The sequence below is a fragment of the Erinaceus europaeus genome, chromosome 16, assembly GCF_950295315.1.
Source record: "Erinaceus europaeus chromosome 16, mEriEur2.1, whole genome shotgun sequence".
Taxonomy (NCBI): Eukaryota; Metazoa; Chordata; class Mammalia; order Eulipotyphla; family Erinaceidae; genus Erinaceus; species Erinaceus europaeus.
Genome location: NC_080177.1, coordinates 24,474,936 through 24,496,380, shown reverse-complemented (window position 1 = coordinate 24,496,380; position 21,445 = coordinate 24,474,936). Strand labels below are relative to the sequence as shown.

The window sequence follows — 21,445 nt, the reverse complement described above, 5'->3', positions numbered from 1 at the left end:
ATCTCCCTACCACTTAAAACCAACCACCCCTTAGGCAATTCCTATAGTCGAGGCCATATTATATGAAATAACATTCTAATTCTGATCAGTTTTTTGTTTTAAGCCTCTAACCAAAGAAGGTCAGTCTCAGGTCACTTGATTTGCATGCTGAGCCAGTTGAATGAAGTGAAAGGTGGCTTTCTAGAAACCCATTACCATGGGTTATCACTTGCCATCAGACCCTCAAGAAGCCGAGTGGGGAGCATGAGTGACTTGCAAAGTTCAGATCAGTGACACAACACACCTCTGTCTTCCCAAATGTGGATTCTGGCCCCTCTGGGCTGGCAAAGTAGTGTGCTATCTGACATAATGACCCCAGAGAAGGTTCATCAGAGTGATAACATAGACTCAACCCACCTGGTTTCAAACCCTGGCTCTGTCATTAACCAACCATGTGTCTTCAGAGAGTTACTGAATCTCTCATAGCCTTAGTCTGTCAATAGTGGTGATAACATCACCCATCTTATAAAGTGGTTGTAAGGATCAAGAAAGATGTAACTAAGATAGGAAGCACAAATATGAGGTAAGCCCTCCTATAGACAGGGCTTATCTGGTACCCCACATAGAGTACTTTAAAAATATTGTCTCTTGTTCGCATTAACTTTCAGGGCCTCTCTGTTATTGCTCTTGTGGTGGCTTAATGTGTGCAAGCAGTCCTGAAAATTTGTCTCCTCTAACTGACTTATTTACAGTTTCCAGGAGAAACTTTCTCCTAGTCATTGGGTGGTCTTGATCCTCAGTCAGGACCTGAGCTTACCTGTCCAGAAAACAACCAAGATTATGAATGTTTTGTAAATTTTTTTCCTTTTTTTTTTTTTTACATCACTTGGGCTTTACCGAGAGAGAGAGAGAGAGAGAGAGAGAGAGAGAGAGAGAGAGAGAGAGGGAAAATAAGGGGCCATAGCACCAAAGCTTCTCCTAGCTCAGGGAGGGCTGGGCTGGGCTCAAACCTAGGTCATGTTCATGGCAATTGGGGATTCTTTAAATAGCCAGATGTGACTGTTACCTCTGGAAACACCCTCTAGATCTGGAAAACTTAGTTTTATCACCAGCTCTCCCTCCACCCCCCGTACTTAGCTAGTCAGCCCTAATTATCCATATATCACTTCTCCTGGGCATGCAGGCATCTAAGCAACAAGCTTCTAGCATTTGCTTGAAAATTGTAAGCCTATTACTTTTAGCTTAAGCAAGATTTAGTGAAGAATGTATAGCTGCTGCTAAAACAAACACATAGCAGTTAAGTTATTAATATTTATTTCAACAGCATTTATTAAGTTCTCTGTCTCATGCCTTGTGATTCAGGCATACTAGAATCAGTCAGGTATGTCTTTAACCTTCTTAAAGTATGTGTAAGAAAAGCACACAAGTAATATACCACACACTAGAAAAAGGCAATAACATGAAGTCATGGGAGTCGGGCGGTAGCGCAGCGGGTTAAACGCAGGTGGCGCAAAGTGGAAGAACCACTGTAAGGCCCCAGTTCGAGCCCCCGGCTCCCCACCTGCAGGGGAGTCGATTCACAAGCAGTGAATCAGGTCTTGGGTATCTATCTTTCTCTCCACTCCCGCCCCATCTTCCCCTCCTTTCTCCATTTCTCCCTGTCCTATCCAACAATGACGACATCATTAACAGCAATAATAACTACAACAATAAAACAACAAGGGCAACAAAAGGGAATAAATAAATAAAATGTATTTTAAAAAATAACTTGAAGTCATGAAATGAAGTATTCTGGGCATCAGAGAGAGAAGACACCATTTCTGTGATGATAAGGGAAGTGGTAGGTAGGAAGTGGTAATAAAGATCATGTATGGACATAGAGGCTTTCCATGTGTGGAGAGGACATAGGGGAAAAGTGGTAAAATTGGAGTGAAATCTCAGTGAAGCAGAGTGGAGAATAGAGGCAGACAGCTTGGACACAAACTAGCTTAGGGATCCTTAGGAATTTAGAACTCTTTGAGAAACTGAGAACAAGTGAGTGTTTTTGAACATGCTGATCTTAAGTGGTTAGGTAGGGTACTTAATGTGTGTTTGGGGAAGTTAGCCAGGTATCAGGATGGAGGATGGGTTTAAAACCCATGGGTTAGTAGGAGGAGACCAGTATCAGTATAGATAATCAGTTATAAAGAGATAGAGAGAATCATCCCCAATGTCTAGTCTAAGGTTAGGGTAGGGGCAGTGGAGGGTAGCCAATTTATTATGTAAGTGAGGTCTCAAAGTTAAATCAAGAGGATGTCACAATTTATTGGAATAAGGAACACAAGACAGAAGTTTTAAAAAATGGAACCCCAAGTGTTATTAACTGCCTGGATAATAAAAAGCTAGAATAAGATTACATGGGTATGAGTTTGATTAACAGATACTGAATTTATGAAGCTAGAATTCATTATGTCAGACTTGGAGTTCTCATGGTTGAGAATTGAGGTCATGTGTCTCAGTAAGTCAGAGGTTGGGACAAAAGTTTAGAAACCATCCACATGGGATCATTATTCTTGTCAGTAGTGAGGCCACAACACATGGGACTGACACTGTAATCTTGGTGGGAACCAGCCATATCTGGCTTCTAAGTGTGTTTCTAAAAGTTTCCAAATCAAGCCAACATTTTACTATCTGGAGATTGTACTTCAAATATTGATTTCTGGCTTTTATTTTATTATTATTACTTTTATTTACTTAGCCCTATTTAGCCTACCCAGACCTCTTGACTATGTTATTCTACTACTCCTGGCAGACTTTTGTCAACATCATATAGTCTCAAATGTGGGAGAGAAAGAAGTAAAGAGGGAGAGAGGGAGGGCGAGGGAGAGGAGGAGAGAGGAGAGATACTATAGCACCACCCACCATTCGTGAAGCTCCCCCCTGATGCCTTGCATAGTGCTCCCATGTCGAGCTAGGAGATCAAACCCACATCCTCTCTCACATGGCAAAATGTGCACTCTGCCAGATTAGCTATTTCCCAGCCCTTACTTCTCTTTAAAAAAAAATCAAAAGACATGGATAATTATGAACTCATATTGGCACGTGACAACTGGAGGTGGGTAGGGCTTGCCCCGTTGACGCTGTCGATGAACTCTAATTCACCTCAGTCTTCTCTACTCCACCTCATATTCTAATATTTAAGATTTAATTTTTTAAAAATAGGTTAATAGTTGTTTAGGGTTGATTTATGGCTAAGGGTTAGGGGATTTCTTTGGTGAAAATATTCTAAAGGTGACTGTGATGCCTGTTGAGCAACTGAATATAGCAGATCTTTGAATAATGTTCTTTCACTATAATGTTGAAGAGAAGGAGAAGAAAGCAGTTTCTTAGCAATAACACAAAAACACACTGTCTGTGTGCACTTTGTACTGTCATTCCAGGTCTGTGTGGGTTTTCTTTGGGCACTCTCATCTTCTCCCACATCCCCAAAATGTGCATGGACATGTATTAACTGTCAGTAGGGGTGTGTGTGTGTGTGTGTGTGTGTGTGTGTGCGCGCGCGCGCGCACGCGCGCATGTGTGAAAGAAACTGCTGGAGAGTTTGCAGTAATGGAATGATGTGATCAGACCAGCACTGTATAGATTTTTTAAAATATATATTATTTATTTACTATTGGCTAGAGACAGAGAGAAGCTGAGATGGGTGGGGGGAGGTGGAGAGAGAGAGATCTGCAGCCCTGCTTCACCACTTGTGAAGTTTTCCTTCTGAAGGTGGGAACCAGGGCCTTGAGCCTGGGTCCTTGTGAACTGTATGTAACGTGAGTACTTAACCAGATGTGCCACCACCTGGCTCCCTGTCTAGATTTTTTAACATTAACTCAAGTGTTTTGAATTGTGTATATGATGAACCAAGGTCACTTGAAGTTTTCTTCTTTCCTATGCTAAATTCTCCTTCAGTCTGAAATCTCCAGGTTCTTTGAGACACCAGTTCCCAAGTTGCATCTAATCCATACCTGGTTCCCAAGTTGCATCTAATCCATACCAAGTTGCATCTAATCCAACCCTTTACAAGGAATGAATTCAATGGAAATATATGGATGGTGTTATCTAACCCAGAGTTTCTCGACTTTAGGGTGGGGTGGGGGGGTGTACAGGGAGCTGGCTTCTAAATGGTAGTACATGTGAGTCTGCCTCCTAGGAGGAAGGAGAAGAGGAGAGCAGTAACAGTTTCCTCCTGGTGCTGTCAAGAAGGATCAGCGAAGCTCTAAAGATGTAAGATAGTAGCTAAAGTGCAATTTGGAGTAGGCCAGAAACTTGGATAAAGTTTACTTCAGATCCTCCCCCTTATAGGAAAGTTTTTAGAAGGTAAAAAGAATGTTTCTTTTGGGATAAGGATGTCTAAAACAGATTAGATATGAAATGATGAGGCCTTCCAGATTCCTGTTCAGGGTGTGTGCACAGGGGTTGGAAGGGCAATGGAATCTTATATGCATTTATCACCACTCCTATATTGATAAGGAAAATTGAGTTAAGATGCTTATCAAACTAAAATAAAAGTCGTACAGCTCTATTTAACTAAGACAGTTTCATAACCATTTCTTATTCTATCTGGTAGCATTATGTCTTTCTGCTGTGAATGTTGACCGGCTTGATTTATTATTTGCAATGGCTCTAAGCTGCCTTGCAGTGTAACCTCTAGCTGATAGATAGCCCTGTTATCTTTTTGCCCGGTGGTGGTCATTTTCTCTGAGGCAGAAGGAAACCCATGCTGGGTTTTTTATTTTGTCTCCTATTCCTTTAACCCTCCTTCTCTAACTCGCCAGCTTTTATGAGTATAAACTGTGCAACCCCTCAAGTACTACCTGCACATTGAATAATGACTGGCCTTTTGTTTATGGGAAACAACCATCACAAGAGAGGGAGTCCATAAACATGCTTTTGCTCTGTTTCACTCCAGGTACTTCTGGATCCAGCTGTGTGACAGCTGCACTAGGAAACACCTGGAGTCACTGTGTGAACACCCGGCTGATTCTTCAGAACCTTGGTTCAGGCAGAAGACAGGTGAGAGTTCTGAGTATTCTCTGTCAATGTCAGAGAACAAGATATAGCTAGCAATCTCACCATTCATCTCCTGAAAACACTGCCTGTCTGTTCAGTAGGGGCAAAACAGTAGGTTAAGAAACCAGCATTCTAGCCTTCCCCACCAGGAGCTCTAATAAAGTGGAAGATGAATCACTCGTAGGGAAAGCATACGGAAATAGATTCCAGAGATTTAGCATGCTATTTACCAGTTACCTACAACTAACCAAGGTCCCTGCCTCTAGAGATCTCAACTCTCCATCCTGAAAGGGTGAGTGACAGCTTCATTTAGCTGAGATCTGCTGAGGACTGAATCATTTGTGTATGAGTGATGTAGCTGTGGTGCCTTTTCCTGGGGTTAGTATGCTTTGAAAACCTTAGGCCAGATGGATCCTGCCAGATGAATGAACTGTTCCCCAAATACTTGGGAAATTTTTCATGAATGCTTAATCCAAGTATGTTAACATACTGAGTAGTACTAGGGAGACCTCCAAAATCATAACCCCTCTCTCAGAATTTTCTGTTTATGGTTTCTGTCCTGGCCTTAAGTGACAATTCTCCCCCTCCCATCCAGAAAGGTTACTTCCTACCCTTTTCTTAGTTTCCCCTCCCTGTTCTAACAAAAGAGACAGTTTGACCTGTTTGGTAAGATGTTTCATAATTAGGAAATTTACTTTTCCTAATGTCTGCTCTCAACTTGGTCCTGTTATATAGACCAGATCCCATAATCACCTCTCCTACAAGCAAGAAGAAGAATAAAACAAGGCAATTATTCTGATTTGTTCCATGTGATAGAATGCAGAACTCATAGTTGCTCATCTTGCTAGATACAGACAAAAAATAATTTCAAATTATTAAAGAGGTATGAGCTATTTTGCTGGTGGTCGGAGTTGATGGGGAGGGAGTTTTACTGTTTACTTTACCTGCATTAGGTAAATTGGCTCTTTTTCAAGGAGTCAGGAATCATCAAAAACAGACATGAGCCTTTGCCTGTTCCAGACATAACTTTCCAAGTGCCCTTGGTTACAGACCAGAAGCTTCTTCTTGGTTTGCTTGGGACTGTGTAAATAACATTCCAGCATGATGATTGAGTCAGCCATGTTCTGAATAGATGGAGCTGCTTGTTTTCATTTAGGGGAACATTCTTGAGTTTTCAGGCCCTGGCGTGCTCATTACCTCAGTGATACCTTTTGATGATTAAACAATCTGGGTTCTGAATCCATTACTTCCTGTTCAGTAAAACACATCCAAAAAAAAAAAAAAATTCCTACAGAACCTTGTGGTCTAAACAAACTAACACAACAACAACAACAGAAAGGTCTTTGCCCCATCAGGGATTTCATTAAGTATTGTTAAGCACTATTATCTAACCTCTCATTTGAGGGTGCAAAATCCCATATGAATCAGTGTTGACATGTTTATGTTCATGGGTCCTTATCCCTAGTCCTCGAAAATGTATAGTTTAGCCTGGTTGAGATTTCTAGATGACACAAACTCAATTTAGGATTCAGTCTTTTATCTGGTATTATGGATTACTGCCTCCTTGATTGCCTTTTACTAGTTCTGGCTAGAATTTGTTAGTAAATAAAAAAAGTCAGAGCCACATTTTTCTCCTGTTTTACTAAATAAACTAGTCATTTCAACAAGAAATGGCAAGTAGGACAAATGCTATTGTTTTGTGTCTCTGATAACTAGAGGTCATGGTGATTCTTGGTTTTTAGCTGAAGATCAAATGCAGGCCACTTGGTCATAAGAGGAATCAGAAGCAAAGCCTGTGTGAATCAGTGATAGTCTATAAACTCACATCCTACTAGATGAGTCAGTAGTATTATCTTAATCTACACAGGCCAACTTGCTACTATCACTACTAATCAACCAAGAACAGACTTTCAATCATGTTTTCAAACAGTAATTAGAAATTAAAGTATAACTTGTGTTAAAAATGACCAACACAGACAAAAGAACTTTCTTTAATTCTTCTAGAGACATGCAAGCTTTGGGAAGCAGATGTTAAATATGTGGCCTTAATAGCTGGGATCAACTTTGATGACCTTAACTTGCCTTAGCAAAGGGTGTGCTATGTGATTTGCTGAGCCTTTCCTTTGCTTTATGACAAAGGAAAGAAAAAAATATCATACCAAAAAAAAAAAAAGAAGAAGAAAACTTTTTCTAGGATTTGTACACAAACAAAACTTCAAAGCTGGTCTTTCAGGTAACTGCAACAAATAATAACTTCCTTATAACATGACTTAATAGGAGAATAAGCCCAAGCATTATCGAGTAGGCAGACCTATGAAATGCCAGACATTTGGAGAAGATATCAGGTCTAGCTTTGTTTTTTACCCTCACTGCACAAGTAGAAGCCACTCTATGAAGGGATCAAGGTTATGGAATGAGGATTATGTTTGATCCCGTTTCTATGACATTGAGCTCTGCACCAGGCCTCTTGAATGTGGGGCTTAGACTGAGATCACAGGGCTGGAAGGGGGTCAGGTCAAGCTGAGCAAATCTGGGAGCCGATTAACCCAAGAGCTGAATTATACAGAGTCCAAGGGAAAAGGAATCTTCCCTGGATGATTGCTTTTTTTACACCCTAGAAACTTTGCAGAATTATATAACCAAGAATAAAATTTCCTTATCAGGGTACAAGCCAAACTAATTCTCTTGTTTATTCTGCTCAGTGTTGGGAAAAAAAAAAAAAAAAAAAAAAACTCTTAAGAAGCTGGGAAACATTTTCTTTCAGACTAATTTAGCTTTTTTTCCATTTGATTTTCTATTTACTCTTTTCTTACTCTACTTCAATCCTGTCCCACCCTTTTGGGAACATTTTTTTTCTAACCAAAGACATGTCCTTAGAGTAAAATTTATTTTGCCTCTACTAGGTTTTCATTTGTCAATTAAAAACAAATTATTTAGGTCTACCATGCATAGTATGGTAGAATATTTTGGTCTGGATGTGTATGTGTGTGTGTGTGTGTGTGTGTGTGTGTGTGTGTGTGTGTGTGTGTGTTGTCTCTCTCTCTATGTGTATGTCATATATATTCATATATATATGATATACAGACATCACACATATATAACATATATGTCATGTACGTAAGTATATGCATATGTGCACATGCTCTTAGAATCAAAATGTAGTATAGTAGACAGTAGTTAAAGATCAGACTAATACTTAGGAATCACTACAAGGCAGAGTTTGACTTGTTAGCCAATAAGTGGTTAAAAAGAGTAACTGCTTTGAATCCAAAGGAAGGTAAACTCATTAGAGGCCCATGAATCTTTTCATGAGAAGGTGGGACTTGAGTGCCACTTAAGGCCACTATTTCTGAAGCCTGGCTGCACTTTAACCTCATCATAGGAGCATTTAAAAACATCACTCTCCACCCCAAACAATTAAATCAAAATCTCTGCTCGTGGAGCCAAGGCATCAGTGCTGATTTATGAAGCTCCCCCAAGTGATTGTACTGTGCAGCAAAGTCTGAAAACCTCTGCCTGAAATAGGTAAAATTAGATTCATGAGGAAGGAAAAGGAAGAAACCAGGGTGCAAATAAATAGCAAAGAAGATAAACAGGAGGGCATGTCCTATATTCAGAAGATACAGGTTTTTGTGTGCGCATGTTCGTGTGCTTGTGTGTGTGTTGCCTTCTATAGCAAGAGGGAATTATGTACTCATTCATTTGATGACCCTTTCCTTGATCAGCTCTCTTCTCTGTTAACTGCTGTGTAAGATGTTAGAAAGCCAAAACCGGAGTAAGGTGATATCCTTTGTTCACAACCCACTTGAGGGAGTAGACAAGTCAACATACCTGCTATATGAGCTTCCTGAATCCAGTGAGTGTGGAGGAGATAGAGAGTCCTACAGTGGAGGAAGAGTCTATGGTGGCTGATGAAGGAACAGCATGGAGAATGGATAAGCTAAGTTCTTCCTTTGGGAAATATAGTAGCCAGATGCTTTGGAATGAGGGACTGAACAAGCCAGAGTGAGGGTGGGATGAAAAAACTGGGTGAAATATTCGTACTATTTCTCATGAAGTCTGTCCCTATAAACTCCTATGGGATTATATAAAACATTAAGTACCCCAAATGGAATAATGAAATGAATTACATCCAATGAAGCTTCACGCTCTCATAGCGAAAGAAGTATCATGATTCTCTTATTTCAACAAATAGGGAAGAGGTGATGTGTGTGTGTGTGTGTGTGTCTGTGTGTGTGTGTGTGTGTGTCTGTGTGTTTTATTTAAATGAACTTTGTAGTAATATTTTCACCTCATTCCTGACCTGATTCCTTGGCCTTTTCTCCAAGTCCCAAGTTGTTTTGTACCTTAGAAATATTTTGTGTTTCCTTTCTGGTGATATACTTCCCTCAGTATCCATTTTGGATTTTAATAAACTCAAACACTGTGAAGACTTTCTGACTCAGTCTGAATTGGTCCCTCTTCCCTCCAGCTGGCTATCACCCTTTAAAACTTGTCTCTATTCTTGTGCATGTGACACCTGAGTTAAGAGCTCTTTGAAGACTATGATTGCATCTTATCTTTGTACCCACAAAGGCAAAAGCAGTACTCAACCCTAAACTAAGCAATACCTTATTTTGAAAGAGAAAAAGAAAGAAAGAAAGAAAGAAAGAAAGAAAGAAAGAAAGAAAGAAAGAAAGAAAGAAGTGTCTTCTTCTGTCCATATGTGAGCACAATCTTGAATATAAAGGACATGCTGCTTATATACAGTCACTCCTCCCCACAGTAACTGATTTTCACAGCACCATCATGCCTTTAAAATAGTGGAAACTGTCAGTTGAAAAGGTTAGCTTCCAACCTGCCACCAGCAGATACTGTAAGAATATTGAATATTGGCCTACTTTTTTTTGTTTGTTTGTTCTTGGCAGCCTATGGGGTGGGGGAGTGGATGGAAGAGTGGGAACCAGACATCCTTTGAAATCCTAGTTGGAATTCCTTTGTGTTAACAAGCTAGAGCCATAAACACAGAGACTAGCAGAGTGGGAGAGGGGTTCTGCAGCTGCTTTCAGGAAGCAAGCCTCAGGGGGACTTTGAGAGAAAGGGTAAGACTTTTTTGTTATCATCTTCCACAAGTCTTAAGTTCTCCTTTCTGTGCTTGGAAAGACTTAAGGAGGACTGAGTAATTAAAGAACAGATGATAAATCTTCTCCCCCAAGATAGGTAAAATTGGGGCAAGAAAAAAAGAAAAGACACGAGAGAGGATGATTAACCTGATGTAAGTCCTAGTTTTATGTCTCTCTACTCCCAGATTCCTCTAAAGAAGAATTCAGGCTTACTAACCTCACTTAAAAAAAAAAAGGAACTCCTCCTCCCTTTGTAAAATGGTTCCAGGTCATGCGTGTTTGTTCCCTTATTTTCTGCCCCAGCTCATTTGCTGTTTTTAAGCAAGACTATCTGTGTGACTAGATCCAGCCAGAGGAGAGGTTTGGCTGTGTTACAGGGGTGGAAGAAATTTCTTCTTAAGCATAAATATCTGCAGAAATAGCAAAGAGAACATAGAAGGCTAGTCAAGTAACACTGTGGGTAAAAATGTTCCCTCCCTTTGGGTATAAATGTTTCCCTGCCCACACTTTTCCATCAGAAGTGTGCTAACAAGTAGTGAGCAGATTGGGAAAAACATATGAAAGGAGAGCCCCGAATGGTGACTTGTAAAAGGATTCTATTTTCAAACCACCAGCCAAATGGATGTATATCTGAGGAAATCCAATCTGAAAGGAAGCAATAGCAGCAAATGAATACAGTGAGCTAGGACCTCAGAGGTAAAATGTCAATAGCTTACCCACCACCTACAAGCAAACTCTATGGGATGCCCTTGGAAGAAGGTCCAGGTATCCCCCTCCCCAGATTACAACTACTGAATTGGCTCCTGTAGAGGAAACTTGAAAAGGCTTCATTGGAAATTACAGATTAAAAATGTATCATTGTACAATTGCTCTCAAGCTTCTTCTGGGGGCTTCCTCAGCCAGAAGCTTTGGCTGTAATAAACCATGTACCTTTGTGTAAGGGGCAGAGTTTGCTTTTACCTAGGAGATGTGGAGCCATTTGGAGTCACACAGAGCCATTCGAATTTCAAGCTAAAAGAAAACAATGGTGGGAGAGCCATCACAGGATTTTGAAAACCTTTTTTTTTTCTTTTTTTTTTGTTGTCAAGTAGAGTTGAGAAATTAATTGTTACCTCCATTTATAAAGGAAAAGGCACTTCAACACAGAAAAGTAGAAAAGACACTTGAATAAAGAATACTACTGTGTATGTGGAATTCATTTGCTAAAAAAAGTATGGAAGACTTAGTACATGGCTTCATTTCTGTCTTTGGGGATCATGATCCCTCATTGGGATCATTCACAAAGTGCTCAGATGACTTCCCCTTTAATGAGTCACTCATTTAACCAGTATTTTATCACCTCTAGCTAGTTTTATTTTTATACACTATCTGTCCCTTTCTGTAGTGATCTTCCCAGCTCTAACTTGCTAAGTAAACCAGAGCAAATATGTAGATGAGAGACTTCTAGAGACCTCTCAGCTGTTGCAGGAAGCAGAAGAGGCTCAGGGCTTTGAAACCAAACTAAAGACCCTATCACTGGACTAGGGAAGCAATGTGGGGTTCAGTTGGGGAATATCATCAGAAGCAGCTACAGGCTCCCTGGGACAAGATGGTGACCTGAGAGTCAATGACGCTGACATTTATTTGACTCATTAGAAGATGGAGTTTGGACAGGATGTTGTATATCAGTCAGCCTTGGCTGCTTTGCTCTGAGAGAGAGAAGAAAATGGGACAACTGCTTTGGTTACGAAAAGCAAGAAAGAGAGAGAGAGAGAGAGGGAGAGAGATGATTCATTGACTACATAAAGTGATTGACAGAGGAAACACCACTTTGGAGCACATTTAGGGTGTGACAGTGGTCCCTCGGAGATGTCTTCTTGTGGTTCTCAAATATAGTGAGCTTGAGACCTTAGGCACGCACGCGTATGCGTGTGTGTGTGTGTGTGTGTGTGTGTGTGTGTGTGTGTGTGTATGACTGTGTGAACAGTGGAGAGTCCCAGACCTCATCGCCAACAACCAGTCAGTAAGAGCCAGCACCTCTGTGATACTCATCGGGTCCTCAAACCCATAACTGTGTGACCCCCTCCATTTCACTGTGGGTGGTGAGCAAATGGGGTTAAGTGACTTACTCAAGGTCACACAACTAATAAGCAGAAATGGGCCTGGAATTAGGTTCTCTCAATTCCTAATCTGTTGTTCCTAATCTGTTGTCATTTTCACTTTAGGAAAACTCTGAACAACAAAAAAGTCCCCCAAGCCAATCAAGTCACTGCGTTTGCAGGTGATTTGTTACTTTTATGACTTCCAGTGGTTCATAAGAAAAAGTTCTACAGAACTCTGAAGAAAAATATTTTAGAGGGACCTTCTCATCCCAGATTGCAGTCACTCACTGGCATTTAAATCCTGAACCTGAACCTGAACCCAGGCATGTGGAGTTAGTTAGCATGGACTTCCCAAATGAGTGACTTTTCTTACAGACAACATCTCGTAGTCAGAACTGACTACCCACTTCTAACAGATTGTTGTTTGTGCTTGTAAAGGTTCACCTTTAAATCTTGAGCTTCCTGTTGCCTTTCTTCACAAGCAAGTATCTGGTGGTCTGGAAAGTCCTAGTGGAATGGGCAGCAAAAGAGGCAACAGACAGCCGGAGCAAGAACCCATTCCCTGGAAATGCAGAATACAACTCAGTGGTGGGAAGCATCCTTGATGAGCTATGGTGCTGGGGCAATGCTAATTTAAGGTCTTTTTTTGTTTACCAGGGATAGGAGGAGTTATCCTTTGCTGAGTGCCCACAGTTGCATGTATTATGCTGGATCCTATCTATTCTGTTACTTTGTCTTTGCAAGATCTTCTTCTCCTTCTCCTCCTCCTCCCCCTCCCCTCCCCCTCCTCCTCCTCCTCCTCCTCCTCCTCCTCCTCCTCCTCCTCCTTCTCCTCCTCCTCCTCCTTCTTCTTCTTCTCCTCCTCCTCCTTCTACTTTATTCAATAGGACAAAGAGAAATTGAGAGGAGAGGAGGTAGAGAGGGAGAAAAAGATAGACACCTGCAGACCAACTTCACCGCTCAAGAAGTATCCTCACAGCAGGGGCTCAAACCTGGATCCTTGCACAGGACCTTCCACATAGCAGTATGTGTGTTTAATCAGGTGCACCACCACCCGGTCACTCATTATACCATGTTGTCTGAAATGTTAGGCTTTCTTTCTTTCTTTTTTTTTTAACTTAAGGTATAAAATTAGGTGCTGGAAAGTGAAACCCTGACTTAGTGATGATTCTTTTGGCTTGCAATGAATGGTACTTACTATCTTTTTTTTTTTTTTTCCAATTTTCCTCTAAGGATGGCTAGATCTGGAATGTCATTTAGTCTATCCCCAGAATTCACTGAATTAGAAAACACCTCCCACTCTGGAGCAAAAATGTTAGGAAAGAGATGATACAATGTTTTATTTTTTTTCTTGTACTTGCCATTATTTGACTTAGAAATGCTTCTAGCACATGTCTGTGACTCAAAATACTCCTTACCCTGTCTCTGTGCATATAATTTGAACAACAGAACTGGCCCTGTGTGTGGGTGCAACAGGTCCAACTTGGAGAATTCATAGTCTGGTTGCTGTTGAGGGTAAGGAAGGGCGTAAGCCTAAGGCGACATGGTGCACTGACTGATCCAGGTGATCCGCTGGATCCATTGGGTCACAGCATGACCCATTGCTGGTTTGTGTTTCAAGATCATTGAGGCAGTGGTTGGGGTATAACTCCAGTCCTTTACAAAACCTTAATAGTGTTTACAGTTCACTGAAGAGGGGTGAAAAACAAACAAAAGATTTGCATGATGGAGGTGTGAGGGAAATCGAATCAGGTATGTCTCTAGCATTTGGTTTGAATTTATGTCTGATTATGTTACCATAACATGTTCTGATATGCTAAACATCATCCAATGTCTGATTGCTTGTCAACTGTAATATTTGTCATAGGACTTTCCTGATTTATGCAGTTCTAAAGAGTTTTCAGTTACCATACCATTGACATTATTTCCTCTTTCCCTCAACCTTGCTCTTGCCCTGTTGCTCTGCTCCTCTCGCTCCACACAGTCTCATAAACTTCCCTGGAATTTTAAATCAGTCACTGGTTCCTGGCAACTGCCTTAGAGTTCAGATGCTTGCAGCAGAGATTTTTCCACAGAGGGTCTCTTTCTGAAAGTTTGCCTTCTTGGCTTGGCAGAGCTTAAGGGTTTTGGCATCTAGGACAAAGAGTGTGTGTGCTTGAGTCTTGGACCCTTGTTTTATTGTTACCAAAGGGACTATGATTTTGAGAACACCTTTGGAGAGCCAAACTACAGTGCCTGTATTCCACTGCCTAATTTCTGAACCCTTGACTCTAATTTGGCAAGGGATTGAGTTTATTGTCCATGTCTCTTTAAGAAACAGAAATCTCTGAGTGTCAAACCTCCAGAAAGAAGTACATCATTATAAACTTTATGTATTTAGAACTGAGGCACCTGGGAGGGACTGAGAACAAATCACCCAAAGCCCCACAGCCCTGGCTTTCTGGTGGCTTTGCTTTGTCCATCCAACCATTTATTGAGTTTCCTTTGTGCCAAATACTCCACTAAATGCTTTGTGGGCATTTTCTTGTTCAAACCTCACAACCACTCTATGAGATGGGTATTACTAAATAGACGAATACATTTTTTTTCCAAGTTATTTTTTAAACTTGTGATTAATAGTGGTTCACAAGAATGTAAGAGTACAGGGTATATAGTTCCACACCACAGTCACCAACAAAGCTATGTGCCCTCACCCTTCTAGTGATAACCACCATAGTTCTCACTAAATCTTAGGAGAAGCTTTATTCTGAATCACATGGTTTTTAAAAACCCCTCCCATGTCCATGCACACAATCACATCTCTACATTCCTTGTTCTTAGTCTTTATCCCGTGCTGAGTGTCACATGAATGCACAGTCATTTATGCATACCACTTAGATTTCATTGAAGAGAATCTCTCCACGCAGCCACTGGCATGGCCACCTTTATGGTTGTACAGGTGGAACACCCCCTTCAATGTATGAATTCATTGCCTTGAGGACCTTTTTCTACCTCTGTTAACTAGTCATAACTATCTCTTCTTCTGGTATGACTCTGTGTAGCAGCAGAATACTCTTAAGGAACATTTGTTGGGTATGGTCCTCCAGTTTTCACCATCATCAAATCAGGGCAAGTCCTAGATTTTTCTTCTCTCAACTTCTGGTCTTTCCAACCAGCCTTTTTTCTAGGTGTTAGACTTGGCTTTAGTGTTCTTCCACCTATTGCCAGAGTGTCTGTGGGGTCTTCCTCACAGTGGAGACAGAACTGTGCCCACTTGTACATCTTCTCCACCTGTGAGAATCTACAGGATCCCCAGGAGTAGTGGTACAACCAAGAGAGACATCCCTCACCTCATGGGAAATACAGAATGTTATATACACGGTACCCATTTCTTTACTCTTTCCTTCAAAATCATATTCCTCAAACAGTAATCACTGCTCTCTTTAAATCCTTTTCGAGTTGTCTCTTCTGAAAGTACTAACTGAAGCTATTATAATACCGTGATAAAAATGCCGTGAATGTCTAGTGAGAGGAAAACACTTTGGCAGGTCTGTTCCCTTACAGATGCCTCCTGAAAACACAAAGGTTCAAGGGACCCACCTGCCTTTTGGCCTTTCAGCATTCATGCTTATACCAAACTGCTCTGTCTCATTTGTAGTAATTGCTATGATATTCTCTCCAGACATGCCATCCTATATTGACTAGGAAATGGAATGTTAAATTCTTCTTTGTGACTTACCTCCACTTCCTACTTATGACACCATTCTGGCACTAATCATGGTTTTTAATCACACACACACACACACACAAACACACACACAAACACACACACACACACACACACACACACACACACACACACACACACACACACACACACACACATATTCTCCAAGATTTCTGTGACTATCCCATTGAGGAGATTAGTCCTTCTCAGTAATCAGTGTGCAATGTCAGTTTAAAATGAGAGTTTCTACTAAAGGCTTTACTTATCTCTAGGCTCTCTCTGCCTGGGGGGGTGGTGGTGGTGGTATAGGGAGGGAGGGTGTCTCAATATATGTGGTGTGTGCCCTGAGGCCAAGTATTTTGAATGAAATCCACTAAATGAGTTGGCTAGTATATAGCATCTGTGAGGTCTTGATGCTGCTTTTTTTTAATCTCCTAAAATATTTTTTTTCTTCAGTTAAGGAAGAGTATATATTACAATTTAAAATATTTGGTAATCTTTGAGAAGCTATAACTATAGTCCTTTCTGTATGCTCTAAGACATGGGATCTCTTATAATTCTTCTAGTTTTAAAAGATTTGCTTTATTTATTTAATTATTATGTGAGAGATCAAGAACAGATAAGAGGAGAAAGAGAGCAAGTCAGAGCACAATTCAGCTGTGGTATAAGGTGGTACTGGGGATTGAATCTGCGCTTCACACATGGAGGAACCTACCACTGGACAATGTACGGGTGTCGATAATGGGTTGGTTAGAACCCTGAGCAGGAAAAGTATGTTCAGAGAAGGATTCAGAAGAAGATGGACCTTGTTTCTAATTTAATGTGGCTTTGCAATTTTGTAATACTTAAGCGGTACAGTTTCACACCTATGCATATTTAGAAGACTCACCACATCACCATCCAAGTTCCAGTGGCATTACAACAAAAATGCCCCCAATTTATAACCCCACTTCTCCCAATCCTGATAAGCACCATAGCTTATTGAGTCCAAGTTAGCTTTGTTCTTCTTCTTCTTTTCTTGCAAGTTAATTTGCTTTAGTTATTTCACGTAAGTGAAACCATTTGGTAATTGTCTTTCACTTTCATACTTACTTCACTTAGTATAAACATGCTGAATTACACCCATTTTGTCTCAAAAAGCATGATGACATCTTTTTTTAATGGCCAAGCAGCATTTCACTGAAAATATATCCTGCATTTCACTGAAAATTTATCTAGTTGTCTGTCTATGTGCACTTAGGCTGATTCCTTATTTAAACTATTGTGACCAGTGCAGCTATGAAAATAGTGGTGCAGTTATCCTTGCACATTTTGTGTCCTTTGGATAGATGCCTAGGAGTGGAATTGCAGGCTTGTACAGTATCTCCTTTTCCATTTGTTTAAGGAGTCTCCATAGCATAGGATAGCATAGGGTCATAGCATAGGGTCAGCACCAATGTACATTCCCACCAGCAGTTTACCAGTCAGAGGATGGTGGATGCTAGAGACCAGACTAGTGAACCAGTAGTGTATCAGTATTTGCCAGGGAGATGAGATAGGAGGCTGAAGAAGCGGCCTAAACAAAGGCTCCAAGACAGGAATTGCAAGTGGTCCTTCTTCAGTGCCACTGGGAAGAGTATGAGCGGGTTTGTACAGTGAGTAGTGATGGTGGGGAAACAGGGCCTATATAGTTAAAGTGAGAAACAGTAACACAAATCAGACCTGATACAGAAAGCACTCAGCTGCCTCAGTGAGAGACCTTCCAGAAGGCCCTTGGCATCAGATTTGTATTGATATAAATATAAAAAAATCTTTGTATCTTTAAAAACTCTGTATCTTTTAATGAGAGAGAAAGATACAGAGTGCAAGACATAGCAAGACCAGAGCACTTCTGAGACCTGGAACCTCAGAACTTCAGGCAGGAAAGTCTTTTGCTATCTCCTCAGCCCCAGATTTGTACTTTGAAAGCAACCTTGGGTGGGATGATATGGACTCATCTGAAATAGGGTGCAAAAGACTGAGACTGAACGGAAGCAGTGGCCTTTGACCTGGAGAAGAGAGAAGGGTTGTGAGATGGCCAGGAGGTGCCATCAGCAGCATTTCCATATAAGGGACCTGCAAGAAGGTGGGAGAGGTGTTGTTTCTGGTGTAAGTAAGTAGGTAGATGTGGTTATCGCTCGCTGAGTGGGATGATGCAGGAGAAGGAACAGACCTGGGAGGGAGATAAGAGCCTGCCCAGCTCAGGACATGCTATTTTCTACACATGGGATGGTGTGACTGCTTCCACTCAGCCCCCAGTGCCTGCTACCAGCAGTAATTACTTGAAGGCCACAAGGGAGTGCTTAACTGTGTGGACACTTAAGTCAAAGTGTTCTCTTCTGCCCCATTCCCTGCCATTACTTCTGGCTCATTAGTCCGTTCTTTCTCAACCTCAGAGTTGTTTTCTTCTCTTAGTACCCTGGCTTCTGGAGAGAGACCATGATCATTGGAATATGTGAAAAAATGAAATGGTTTGGGCACACCTGCTGAGGAAGGGGAAGGTGCAGACTGTCTGTATTCATGCCTTTGATCTCAGGGAGGAGAGGGCCTGGTGGGTAGCTGACTTTCCTTTCCAGCGGTAGAGACTCAGCAACCCATTTGGAGAATTACCTGTTTAGATTTCAAGATTCTCTAAACTACCCCCATCTAGAACTTGCAAATAAGGGATCATGAGTCCTTAGTAGGCTATGCTAGTCGATTGCTTTTTTGCTCTCAAATCCACTTGCTACCTTTCTTACTCTGCCACCTGCACTTTGCTAGCTTCCTTTCCATCCATGTGCTTAGTGCCTGGCCCTCAAGGGGAGAAGAAAGGCAGAAGTATGAGAGAAGCCCTGAACTTCTGACTCTCTTTTTCTCATTTTAATGACTTCTTGGACAATCATAGCACTAGTTTCTGCCCCATAATCCTTTTGTAGTCCCATTTCCACAAAAAGCTGGAGTTGGGCACCTCCAGTCTCTGGACACTAGTGACAGCACCCCTTTCTTCATTCCTCCAGCTCTAGGGATGGTGGTGGCCTCTTCTGTTGCTAATCTCTGAGTTTCCTCACTTTCCCCTATTTCCCTTTCAGCCCTTCCAACACATTTGTGAGGAGTTCCCAGCAATGAATTCTCTCCCTTGAACTCTGCTGGGAAGAGTTCTATATTTCTGATGAACCTTGGCTAGTATGGCCTACATAAGCTCTCGAGGTGGCGATGGGTTAAAGTAAGACCCCAATCCATTCTGCATTGTCCCCACTCCCCCAAAGGGCTCCTCTGTCAGAGCTGGGTTCATGGGCTGGGCTGTCTTGGAGGGCAAACATTTGTACAGTGCTTCCTGAATGGCATGAGAAAAGGAGCTCTCTTGGCTCAGTCTCCTTCCTGTGGGATTTTTCAAAACTTTCCAGATGTATCTAAGTTCAGGAAACATTTTAATGGCTGGAAATAATGCCTTGTGGGGGCTGGGGGATTTGAAACCAATAGAACCTCTTCCAAAAGAGGTATGTTGAAATGTTCCAGGGTCTGTACACAGTCATCCAGACCCTGTCCCTCCCCTGTTGAAAGCATGGCAGAGTACCCAACTCTAAGGGGCTGACACTGGAGGAGAGGTGTTGGCACTTTCTGAATGCTCTGATGACACGGAACAGAGGGGTAGTACAGAAGGCCAGCATTCTGTCTGGGAGGGACAGGATGGCTTAGTGGTTAGTTTTTGTTGTCTTTTCTTTCTTTTTTTTTTCTTCCTTGCTTTCCTTTAATATTATTTATTTTATTTTATCTTATTTTATTTTAATAGGAGAGAGATGCAGAAAAACCAGAATATTTCTCAGCTCTGGTTTATGGTCATGCTGGGGATTGAACCTGGGACATTGGAGTTTCAGACATGGAAGTCTTTTGCATAAGCATTGTGCTGTCTCTGCAGCCCTGCTTTCTGATTCAGATTCTACCTTAGATTTTGTAAGGAAAACTCTGTAAGAAGAAATCTGTCACCTACTTCTTTGACCATTAACAGTTATTCTAAGATTGATCCAAATCCTATTACTTTTTTCTTTCTTTCTTTCTTTCTTTCTTTCTTTCTTTCTTTCTTTTCTAGGTTCATTGCTACTGAGTTAGGACATTATGGAATTCTTGTGATGGTGGGCATCATCCAGCTGTATATGACATTTAAAAACTTTTTTTTTCCTAAAAAACCCCTTAGCTTTTGGTTTGCTATGTTTTTAAAAGTTGCTACATTTTATAGCAACTTTCAGATAGGACGCTTCTGGAGAATAAAGATTATTATTGATATTATCATAAAGCATTTATTGGGGGTGGGGGAGATAGCTCACTGGGTAGGGTATCTGCCTTGACATAAGTGACCTGGGCTCAAGCCCTGGCACCACATGGAGATGCTTTGGTGGAAGAGATATTCTGTTGCTGTTGCCCCTCTCCCTCTTTCTACCTTTCTATTTGATTGAAAAAGTGACCTGAGTCTGGAGGGTAGATAGCATAATGGTTATGCAAACAGATTCTCATGCCTGAGGCTCTTAAGTCATAGTCTCATGCCCCCCGCACCACCATAAGCCAGAGCTGAACAGTGCTCTGGTTTAAAAAAAAAAAAAAAAAAGGAAGAGGTGGAGGTAGAAATGTATACAGACAAAGACTATATGAAAAAATGATCTGAAACAACAAAATTGTACATGCATGAAACCCAAGTCTCTCTCTCTCTCTCTCTGTCAAGCGCACGTGCACGCGTGCGCGCGCGCGCACACACACACACACACACACACACACACACTTTCATTAAAGAAAAGTAGAAATGAAAGAGCCATCATGGTGTGTCTTCTCATAACCTTCAACGCGGGCCCAAGAGGTAGAAAGTAATCACCATCTTTAGTCTGTAGTAGTGAAACCCCAGAAATTGTTAAGAGACTCTCACAGGCTCCATCACAGCAGGGAAAACCTGAAACTCTATATCCTTTTGGGAACGATTCTGTGCCCAATCCCATATTGTTTCATTTGTGCTGTGTCTAGGAAGGCCCCGAGTGCTTGAGTACAGTGCCTACTAATTAGGATGCTTGTGTGGTTTATTCAGTGACGCACAAAACTTTATAGACCTGGGGTCAGGTATGTGTTTTATATTAGGAGAGCAGGATTTTAATGAAAAGGAAGCAGGTGATGTGTGCCCATGTGATTGCAGCTTCTGGTGTTTCTGACATGTCCAGCACTGTATGGCACCATCCCTCTTCCCTTCTCACTAAGTTTCTTTCATCAGAGCTGCTGGGATAAATTGTAGCCCTAGAAATCATGTGGGAGACCTTTCCAACTTGAGGACATCAGAAATCCAGGATGAGAACCAGGTGGTGGCACACCTAGTTGAGTGCACATGTTACAATGCACAGTGATCCAGGTTTAAGCCCCTAGTCCCTACATGCAGAGAGAAAGCTTGACAGCCGTGAAACAGTGCTTCAGGTGTGTGTTGTCTGGCTATCTGCCTATCTATCTTCTCCTTCCTTCTCAATTAAATGCTAAATACATAAATAAATAAGACATTAAAGAAACCCAGGGGC

The 21,445-nt window shown here is 41.4% G+C and overlaps 1 protein-coding gene across 9 annotated transcripts in view; it reads left to right on the top strand.

Moving 5' to 3' along the window:
• The window catches only part of RAD51B (RAD51 paralog B), a 975,550-nt gene that overhangs the window by 639,374 nt on the left and 314,731 nt on the right, over window positions 1-21,445 (top strand). For all 9 annotated transcript variants that reach the window (XM_060174759.1, XM_060174760.1, XM_060174758.1 and 6 more), the window contains exon 9: window positions 4,916-5,019. In XM_060174759.1, coding sequence (XP_060030742.1) covers window positions 4,916-5,019 — 104 coding nt within the window. The remainder of the gene's footprint in view (window positions 1-4,915; window positions 5,020-21,445) is intronic.